This window comes from Sylvia atricapilla, chromosome 10 (genome assembly GCF_009819655.1).
Source record: "Sylvia atricapilla isolate bSylAtr1 chromosome 10, bSylAtr1.pri, whole genome shotgun sequence".
Lineage (NCBI taxonomy): Eukaryota > Metazoa > Chordata > Aves > Passeriformes > Sylviidae > Sylvia > Sylvia atricapilla.
The window spans coordinates 14,818,228-14,828,873 of NC_089149.1; the positions used below are offsets into that span (position 1 = coordinate 14,818,228).

Sequence of the window (10,646 nt, forward strand, 5' to 3'; positions counted from 1 at the left end):
ACAGACAGGTTTTTCCCAGAAGCCTGGGTTCAAACACAGCCTGAGGAACTGGCAGCTGCCCCAGAGGTCCTGTCCCTCCGACAGGGAGGGGGAAGGAGGGGCAGTGGCTTGTCCTGCTCCATGTACCCAGGGGGTTGTGCTGCCTCTCAGATCACAGCAAGCTCCTTCACCCCAGGGAGGAGGGGAGTTCCCCCACAGCCCTGAGCAGTCTGTGCCTGACTCTGCCCTGTCCCCACAGGTGTCCCTCAGCCACGAGTGCACCCGTGCCATCATGAAGCTGATGTACTGCCCGCACTGCCGGGGCATGTCCAGCGTGAAGCCCTGCAACAACTACTGCCTGAACGTGGTCAAGGGCTGCCTGGCCAACCAGGCAGATCTCAGCACCGAGTGGAAGTACCTCATGGGTAAGATGGCCTTTCTCTGCTGCAGCACAACTGCCTCTCGCTCTTGAGCTCTCTGAGGCTGTGTTTGGCAAGTGAAGAGGATGGTGGGAGGCTCAGGAGAGGTTGTTTGCTTGGCAAAAGCTCTCAGTCCTCCTTGTGCCCACACAGCATCACTCAGCATGCTCCTCTCTCTGTCACTTGTACGTGCACAGCTGGAGTGATCTGAGAGCTGGGGGAGCCTTGGTGCTTGTCTGGCCTCAGGAAGGGCAGGCACCAGAGGAGATCACCTGGAGCTTGGCCTTTTTCCCCTTGCCTTGGCTCCCTGTGCCTGGCCAGCAAAGCTGCCAGCTCAGCCCCAGCTGCTGCCCCCAGGCTGTGTTGGCACTAAGAACAAAAACCCCAGCAAGGCAAGGAGTGTCACCTGCCTGTGGAGGGACACTGCAGGATGGAGGGGCAGCAGAGCCCAGCCAGAGCAGGGTGCTGCCTGGAGAGGTGCCCAGCCCAGCTGTGGAACTGGAAACGCTCCCTGTGGGAGCAGCTGGGAGCCTGCTGCAAAGAGGGGTGTTGCAGTGTACCCCCACACCCCAGCAGCTGTTCCCATATTGGGAAAGGGGTTTTAGCCTCACCCCTGAACTTTTATGGAAAAGAACCAGAAACTTCCATGCTTCTCTCACCATAATTGTCCCAGCGCCAGGACAAAGGCACCTGTTGGACCCTTGAGCTGTTCCTCAAGGAATGTGGCTGTTTTCCATCGGGCAGCAAGCCAAAAATCCATCCTGGATCGTTGAATTCTTCAGAGCGAGCATGGAGATTCTTGGGGCTTTTCGAGGTGCCTTAGCAGGTGTAAGGAACCTCCCTGCACCTTGCACAGCTTTTACTCTTTTGTTTGGTATAGTTCGTTGTTTTTTCTTTAATTAAACCTTTTCACTTTTTCAAAACACCTCCCATCAGCCATCTCACTAATTTTTCCAGAAGAGAGATTTTTGTAATTTTTCTGAGAGGTTGCTGGCAGCCCTCAGAGTGTGATAAACCTTTGTAGGGCTAAAAACACGCTGGCCTCATGCAGAAATTCATCAGAGGGGGAGGAATTGTCCCTTCCCCAGGGGTTCAGTGGCCCTTTGGCCTTTCTGACCAGAGCCAGCCAACTGTCCCTGTCATTCTCTGCTGGCAGGATGATAGCCTCTCTCCTGAAACATCACTGTGCAGCTTTCCTTGATTGACAGGGAAGCAATTCCATGTGCATTTTGCATTTATTCTGGCTTCCTCTTCCCAAGAGACACTTGGGAAGTCAAGGGGTGATGGCTAGGAGGCAATTGGAGCTTCTTTCAAATTGCAGTTGTACATTTCAGTGTCAGAGGTCACAAACCGATCAAGGACAGGAGCAAATCGTGGAGTCAAAGGCTGCAGTTTGGACACTGGTGGTGTCCTTCCTTCACCCTTCTCCAGGCCCTTCTTTGTAGCCAGAAACGATTTTGTTCCACTAAATACTGAATTACTCTTTCAATTTGACAAATTAGGGCAGGGCAAATTAAGGGAGATTTTTATAAGTGGCTCAAATATAATTTATCACTATTTAGGGGTGCAACCTTTGATTTAAATGTCTGTATCTCAAGATTAGTGCCTCTGCAAGGCACTATTTGTCTGAAATATACAGTCTCAAAAATGACACCACAACCCCTGAGTGGCAGTAAAGTTAAACTACAAGCTCTTCAGTGTTGCAGAAGATTTTATTTCCCAGAATACAAAAAAAAGTTACCAAAATTTACCTCCTTATATTGAGAGCATATAGGCTGTCCTTCTTTCAGACCCAATTGGAGTGTTGAGGTTGGTAATTCCTTGTTATCCAAGCACAGGCCCAAAGCAGCCACCCAAGCAGGAACTTCCAGGCTAGGCAGGAGTGCTTGGACATCCATGCTCACCAAGGGGAACTGAGAGCTGAGGCAGCCCTCAGTGACTCCCTGTCCTATTTACCAGTCAGTTGTGGGCATACTGCTCTGCTTCTGGATCTGCATAGCTTGATATTTCCCTGGCTGTTGTCCTTCCAGAGGTGAAGGTGAAAAATTACTGCTTTTCTCACTCCTTCACTGCCACAGAAATTATTTCCCACATCCACTACCTCTGGCACGTTATTGACCCCAGTTCTCCCACTTTCTCCTGGCTGCAGTGCTTTGCTGAAGACATGCACTGAGTTAGGAGGGTGAGGGCCAAGAATTGCTGTGTGTTTCTTAATCATTCTGCACCAGTTTTCTCATTTTCCCTTCTGTATCACCCAGGGAAATGCTGGTTACTTGGGGTGAACACTCCACCCAAAGTGGATTTACCATTTGCAGGAGGTTCCTTTGTCACAGAGAGTGGCTTTACTGCATAAAGAAAGGAAAACAAGTGTGCACTTGGGCAGTGTGGAAATGGAGAGGGGTGTCCCAAGAAGGGGCCCTGCCAAGGGCCCAGCAGCCTCCCCCAGCCAGCCTGAGCTGATCTGTGCCTTGGTTTGGGCAGTGCTGATGGGAGCTGTCCCTGCCTTGTCCCCCAGATGCCCTGATCGGGGTGGCCGACCGCATCGACGGACCCTACAACGTGGACACTGTGATAGGCACCATCCACATGAGGATTGCTGAAGCCATCTCGAACTTGCAGGAAAACAAAGATTCAATCACCAGCAAGGTAGGAGTGTGTGCCTGGGCCTGCCTGGGGACACATCACATGCAGCTGCCAGGACCAAATGCTCTTTTGTGCTCGCTGTTCAGCTGAACTGGGGGAGATGAAGAGTGAAGGAGAGCAAATTCCCACTCTTTAATGATAAATTACCTTGGTTTCCTACCACCCATCTGACACAGGCAAAAACCTTTGCAGATGTTTGCAAATACTGCTTCCTGCCACATCCAGCCAGCCTCTTTTGGGTACAGGCACAGGAGGTGGGACTGCATACACAGTGATGGGGGGACCATGTGCCATTTGCTGTCAGGGGCCTCTGTGCTGGAGAGTTTTGAGATGTTTTGGCCGAGCTGAGGCATTTACACAAAGTGCACAGGCCCCAGTGACAGGAGGCAGCTGCTTTACTCTACCCCAAGGGGATTTTCTGCAGTGGAAGCACTGGGCTATCATGTTGTGTTGTGGGACAGAGCTGCAGTCTGGCAGTCTATCTGGGGAGTACAAACCAGGCTCTCCTGAGGATCACCTGTCTTCCAAGTATGTATTATGTTGGTATTCTATTTTTAGTCTATTTTATCCACTTAACCACAGTCACCTCTGTAGCTGCAGGTAAGAGAAGCTTTGGGAGCAAAAACAGCCCTCCAGGGCTCCTGCCTTTTGCCCAGACACTCCCCAGGCCCTGCAGCTATTCCACAGTCAGGGCAGAGATGCAGATGAAAGAAGTGGGACAGGTCTTAACTGGGTTTTGGATAAGAGAATGGCCAGAAGCATTGCTTAGCAAACAGGAATTCACTGCACACATCAAAGCACTAACAGCAGTGTGCATCCAAGGCCTGGGTTAGGTTTCTTTTCTGACATGAAAGGCAATGTTCTTTCTTCCCTCTTAGGTGAGACTGAACCTTTCCACATAAAAGCAAACCCATGGTGTGGGAAAACATAGCATCATCTGCACAGAAAGTTGTTTCCAAGGGGAATACAGTAAATCTGGAGAAATGAAAGGTTAAATAGTCCAACTGGTGTTTGATTGGAGCAACCAAACATGTTTGATAAGCTCCTGAGTGTGTCCTGGTGACCAGGTGAATGGAGCACTCTGCTGGTGGCACAGCTAGCAGAGGGCACGAGCTGCAGAGCTCTGAGCTCTTGTTTTGAGCATGGCAAAGCCATCAGATGAAAGATTTTGTTGTCAGCTAAGTTCAGGACTGTCCCAGGCCAAGAGCAGTGCTGTTAAGGTAACCTCCCAGTCTGCCCAGTCAGGAGGCTCTCTGGCAGCCACACTGCCACCACCAGAGGCTGTCACTGCAGCCCCTAAGAGTGACAGGTCACAACCCCCGGGCCCCCCTTGACTCTGCACACCCCACTGACACAGCCAGAAAGCAATTTATTCACACACAGTAACACAAAAAAAAAAAAAAAAAAAAAAAAAAAAAAAAAAAAAAAAAAAGCTTGAGCTGGTGCCTCTCAGGACAACAAAGGAACCCCTGGCCTTTTATCCCCTCATGGTCCAGGCATGCAGGAGTCTCACTGGGCTCTCTCAGTGTCTGCTCAATGTGCTCTTCCACACCGAATGCCTTTTGTGAGAGGAGCTGGGGGTGGCCCTTGGCCCCAGTGCCACCCTCAGTGACACAGTCACAGGCTCTCCTTGGATCTGGATAAAACTGCAAAGAAGCACTTGTGGTACTGAGCCTTGTGTTGAGGGCAGCACGGAGCACTCTCCCTGCTTCCTTGCACTTCCTGTTCATGGCTTTCAGGCAGCAGGAGCTACCAGAGGCTGTAAATGCCTCTGTGCTCTCGTTATTCAGGACACTACTGACCCCTCAGTCTGCTGAGTTGTGTTTTCTCCAGCAGTGCTTTGCATTTCTCACCTGAAGCGTTCAGAGTGGCAGGAGGTTTGCCTTGGAGCCACACGGTGCTGGAGCTGCCACTGTCCTGGACACGTCCCCAGGCTTCTATCTCCTGGGAAGAGGCCATCTGCCAACAGCAGCAGTGGGCCAGCAAGAGGCAGCAGTGAAACCAAGGTTTTGTTTTGGTAGAACCACGTTGCAAATGCTCTACCATGCAGTTCTCAGGGCGGGGTTTTTGCACAGAGTGAATGAGACTGATGAACAAATGAATTGGCTTGGTGCTGAACTGCTGGAGTCATCAGATCCATCTGGTGGGCAGGACAGAGCACCCAGGAGGGGCCTTGGGAGGCTGAATGTCCCTCAGACACATGGACAGGGGACTCCTGGCTGGCTCCTTGGCTGCCAGAGTCCCTGAGTTCAGCAGGTGGCACGAGCTGTGTCAGCAGAGCTCTGTCTGTGGCCCTGACTCCTCTGATTAAGGGCACACCAGGCAAAGCCATGTTCATCAACAGCTTCTGACAGCACCCTGGCAGCCACAACAGGCTTGGAGGCCTCTTTTCAAATCAGGTGGTGTCCTTTGTAAAGGCTGGCATAGAGTCTGACTCAAACTGACAGTGCAAAGTCCCTGCTGACCTCTGATGTTTTGTCTGGCCTGGCTCTCTGAGCTCCTGCCACCAGGGAGGCTCAGCTGCCCAGCCCTGGTGACGCAGAGTGGGAGAAGCAGGTGTTTCCAGGACTCCTGGATTCGTCTCATCCTACAAGCCAGGTCTGGGGATTTTTCCTTCCCAGTGCTTCTGCTGCCCTCTGGCTACAAAGCCCACTGGGCAGGTAGTTAGGATGACAGGAAATACCTGAAGACAACAGATAAACTATTTCTGCTGCTTCATTTGCCCCTGAAACATCCAAGCTGACAGACTGTGGCACATCTGCTGTCCTTGCAGTGCCCTGGTTGGAGGCACATTGATTTCCCAATGGTGATTGCATTGTCCTGGGGGTAGTCCCACATCAGTCTGTTGTCCCTCAGTGAAGCTCCCATGCTCTGTAGTTTTGAAGCCTACACCACTGATGTAATGAGTGCAAGCAGCTCCCATCTTGTTCTTCCCAGGAGTTTATTTTCCAGTCATAAGAAGAACAGATGAAATTGCTATAAATAATTTAATACCAATATTGGCGACTCATCCAAAAACATGTGTTACTGCTGAATATTTTGCTTGGTAGTGGTAACCAAAACCAGCTACAATGTGCTGAAAACACATCTGGCACTAGAAACTAAGCCAAAATCTCTGAGAATCTTGGCAATAGGAAGGATAAACATACTTAAGAAGTGAAAAAACCCCATAACTGTGGAGTGTTAAATAATTAAAGGAATAGCATCAGAACATGGGCTAGAGCATTTGGTTTGTTTTTCAGGTATTCCAAGGCTGTGGAAATCCCAAAATCAGCACAAAAGGCTCCAGTAGTGAGGACAAGAAGAGACGAGGGAAGGTGACATTGGAAGCCAAATCCTCTGCACAGGCTCTGGAGATGCTGGTGCGTTTGTCCCTGGAGCTGCTCCTGGGTCCTGTGGGTTGGGTCACACTTCAGCAGCTCTGGGGGCTGCTGAGCTGCACGTCTGGAGAAGATCAGATCATCAGGTGCTGGTGGAACCCAAGCAGACCTGGTCTTCTTGCCTCTGCACACAGGGTTATGTCTGTTTGCTGGTAACCATTTTCCCAGGGATTTGGTGCCAGACTTAGCCGAAGAGGCTCCTAGTCTGATGTCTCCTGTCTTCTCCTGGTTGGTCTTGTGGTACTGGAACAGTCCTTGGCATGTAACCTTTAGCCTTGGGCACGTGGGTTGATGATTGGTCTTTAGGGGAAGGTTGATGATACATCCTTGTTTGCATAAAAAAAGATTTTATGGTGGTAAAACAAAAAATAGGCAGAATGCTTGTACTTTCCTCCACCCTAGGGCACCCCCGAGCTCTCGTGGCCCTGAGCATCTCCTTTGTTTACAGGTTTTAGATGCCAAAGGGAATCTGACAGCTCTCAAGACATACTGGATCACCCTGCCCAGCAGCCTGTGCAGCAAAAAAGTAATGGCCAGCTCAGCGTCGGATGACAAATGTTGGAACGGGATGACCAAGGGCAGGTATGGAGCGGGTCACAGTGCCAGGAGCACCAGTCTGGGCTGAGAGGAAGGGTTTGAAAAGGCACTTACACATCATCACAGCCAGCCCCACCTGTTCAGAGTGAGCAGTCTGTGCCTGTCCATAGAAAAGCTGCATTTCCAGGAAGCCTCGTACCTGGGAATGTCAAGCCTGGTGTCATTTTGCTCTGTGTTGAGGGTTAAGCACTGAAATGCACTCATCATGAAATAACTGTGTGGTTTTCCACTAAGGAAGCAGTTTTGCAATTCCACATGCACTCAGAAGGCAGCAGGGCTGGATTTGCCACACAAACTCCACAGCTGCTGCAGAGAATTGCATACACATCCCTCTATCCATACCTGCTCTGAGATGCTGTTTGCTCTGAGAGGGGCACCTGGGTGACATCAAACAGCTATAGAAAGGGTTCCTACCCCAGTCAAGAATAAAGGAGGGAGACTGGCAGCTGCTGGATTTGCACCTTTATCCTCTGCTCTCCACAGACCTCTTGGGTTTGGCTTTCCCAACCTGAAGTCAACACCTTCAGTTCTTCCATATTTCACATTGTTGCCAGCAGTGTCCCAGATCTGCAGGACAGGACCAGGGCATTGCAGAAGGCAGCAGTGCATCTCTGGTTGACAGCTCCCACCTAATTAAGCTTCCCTGGGAGCCTGTCTGGTCAGGCTGGGACCATTCAGGGTGTCAGTCTGCACAGGATTTAACCAAGCAGGGATTGAAGTCTTCCTCAGCCTCCCATGTGGACAGAGATTTTCCACGGTGGAGTGTCACTGTGAGCCCATTGATACCAGCCTGAGAGCAAGCCCTCTGCCTTTCCTGCAGGAAATCCCTCCCTGTGCTGGGACAGGGGTGCTGCAAGGCCACCAGCACCTCCTGTGAACTGAGACCCCTCTGCTGGGGCCTGGCCATGGCAGCATGGTTCAGCCATGCAGAGAGCTGGGCTGCCTCCAGCAAACACCTACAGAGGCCGTTCCAGTCAGTGGCACTGGCACAGCCTCTCTGGGGTTCACAGAGCCTGGATTGTCCCTGGTGTCTGTGGGGAGAGGTGAGCTGGAGGCAGACATCTAAACCTTTCGCCTTCCTTCCCAGTTACCTGCCCGAAGTGATGGGGGATGGCTTGGCTAACCAGATCAACAACCCAGAGGTGGAGGTGGACATCACCAAGCCAGATATGACCATTCGCCAGCAGATCATGCAGCTGAAGATCATGACAAACCGGCTGGGCAATGCCAACATCGGCAACGACGTGGACTTCCAGGACACAAGTGAGTGTAGCAGAACTGGAGAGGGGGGTGAGAGGGGCTAAGCAGTCCTGCAGCCTGCACAGGTGCCCCTGCAGATGCTGCTGCATCTAGGCCCTGGGGACAGGGAGGGGCTGTGGCAGCCTGGCTTTTGGGCTTTGGGGCTGCTGAGGGGCTGCTTGAGCACAGGCAGCTTGTGGGGTGGCTGGAGGCTGTGCTGTTCCCAGTGCCTTACTGACAGCTGCAGGGCTGTCCCCAATCCCAGCCCTGCTGACAGGGCCATGGTTCCTGTCTGCTCCAGGGTGATTAAAGCCGGCAGGAGGTCCGGTATGAGCTTGTATCCCACGCTGAGGGATGCAGAGGGAGGGGGTGGCCAGGGTGGGGCTGGTGGCAGGAGCTCCCCAGGGTGGCAGGCAGGGGAAGGCCTTGCCCACCCTGAGGAAAGCCGTGTGTGCTCACCCCACATCTGTCTCTGCCCAGGTGACGACATGAGTGGCTCCGGGAGCGGGGACAGCTGTCCTGATGACGTCTGTGGCAAAAGACTTTCCAAAAGCCCCAGCACCAGGCAGCCAGAAACACACGCTATTCCTAAGCAGTCTGGACACGGCGTCCACGGGGCCAGCAGCAGATCTTTGCCTTCTGCCTCCCTCCTCCTCCTCCTCCTCTCGGTGGCTGCCATTGCCCCGCAGCACTTGTGGCGGTAACTCACTGGTACAGCCAGGAAACAGACTGCGGCTGAGGGCTACACTTTGCCAAAACCAACCAACCAACCAACCAACCAAAGGACATATTTAATTCACCTTGGCAAAAAAAGAAAAAAAAAAAAAAAAAAGAAAAAAAACACCCACCCAAACAAAAAGAAAAAGGAGGAGAAAAAGGTTTTCAGAAGGTTTCAGTTGTTTGCTATTTCTGGCAGTGCTCGAGCTGTTTTTCTTCTTTCTTGGTCTTTCCCCAGTGCTGGGCCCTTCTTTCCATACCTCATTGTTTTACTTTTGTTATTGCCACAAACTGGCTCTTGGGCTGACACGAGCCTTTGCAGACGCTCCAGGGGAACTGGGCCCAGCCCTCCCAGGGCAGCTGTGCTGCTGCCTGCAGTGGAATATGCAATTGCCCTGCCCCGTTCCCCAGCCCGGGCCGGGGCTCTGCCGCCGACAGCGCCGACAGACCGGATCCTGGCACGGCTCACGTGCTGCATTCAGGGCTCTGTGGTCCTTCCTCTGTGCTTCCTAGCTGGGCAGAGATGGCCCTTCACTTCCAGTGGTGGACGCAGGAGCGTGAGCAGGTTGGGTGGGTTGAACTGAAAGAGTTTGGCAGTGGCTGTTGGACCCAAAAATGCAGAACTCCATTTTTCTTTGGAAAGGTCACAAGTGGGTTTCTTGACTAGAGCTTGTAGCTGACGACAATTTGAAATGTAGGTTTCCTACATCGAAGTGACTGGGAATGAGTGTTAGGGGTTGGGGTTTGGGGTACTTTTTCTTTGCATGCTAGTTGGAAAGCCATTTTTTACCCAAGTAACAATGGTCCAATTTGTACCTGCAGTGCAGTACCATTGTAGGTAACAGAGAGATGCAAACATGCACAGTGGCATTTTCTGTGTGACAGACAGTTGTGCTGCCTCCTCCTTCTCTGGCCCCAACCACAGACAGGAATTAGGGGTTTTTTCTTGATAATAAGAGAAACCAGGGACATTTTACTAACTGGAGCTTTGAGACTGGTTGTGCCCCTTCAAGCAGCTGCCTTAGGGCAGAGAGGGGCTGGTGGGGATCACCATGGGCACTGGGTCCCTACGCAGAGCACTGGCTCAAGGCAGCACCACCAGGGGGAATGTGAGGACAGGACACATTTCATTTGGGATTTCTTTTTACCTTTGGTGTTTGTTCCAGTTGCACTGTAGGTTTTTAATGGACTCCCACTTTCCCTGTTCCTTCCCCATGATCCAATACACCCTCCCTGACCCCTGCAGGCACGGGCTGAGCCAGCAGGTCACCACCAGCAGCCCCGTTTTGGCTCAGGGGAGGGCCAGGCTCACCCTTTGCTGCCCCATCCCACCACTCACCAGCCTTTGGGTGATGTGGACAGCTGCCCTAACCCCAAATTGCTTGATGGGGTGGGCTCTGTGCCAGGTTTTGAGGCTGCTGGTGGTGAGAGAAGTTATAAATGTCCTCATGTAGCTGCAGGAGTGTCTGTGCTTGTTTGGGCTGTGTGTTTGGGGCTTCCACTGCTTCTGTGCCTGACGAGCAGCGAGCGTGGGCTGGAGCTGTGGGATACAACACAGTCACTGTGACTGCTCGGGCCAGGAGCACACACAGCTTGGGTCTGAGCTTCAGACTGGTTTGTACTGGAGTGATAGGAAGGGCAGAGCTGGGCCTGTCTCTTGCTTTTGCACAGC

At 52.1% G+C, this 10,646-nt stretch overlaps 1 protein-coding gene across 1 annotated transcript in view; it reads left to right on the forward strand.

Moving 5' to 3' along the window:
- The window catches only part of GPC1 (glypican 1), a 197,316-nt gene extending 187,880 nt beyond the window's left edge, over nucleotides 1-9,436 (forward strand). Inside the window, exons 4-9 of the mRNA XM_066326036.1 lie at nucleotides 239-404; nucleotides 2,914-3,044; nucleotides 6,284-6,403; nucleotides 6,870-7,003; nucleotides 8,106-8,281; nucleotides 8,738-9,436. Coding sequence (XP_066182133.1) covers nucleotides 239-404; nucleotides 2,914-3,044; nucleotides 6,284-6,403; nucleotides 6,870-7,003; nucleotides 8,106-8,281; nucleotides 8,738-8,961 — 951 coding nt within the window. The 3' untranslated portion in view covers nucleotides 8,962-9,436. The remainder of the gene's footprint in view (nucleotides 1-238; nucleotides 405-2,913; nucleotides 3,045-6,283; nucleotides 6,404-6,869; nucleotides 7,004-8,105; nucleotides 8,282-8,737) is intronic.
- The last annotated feature ends 1,210 nt before the right edge of the window (nucleotides 9,437-10,646 follow it).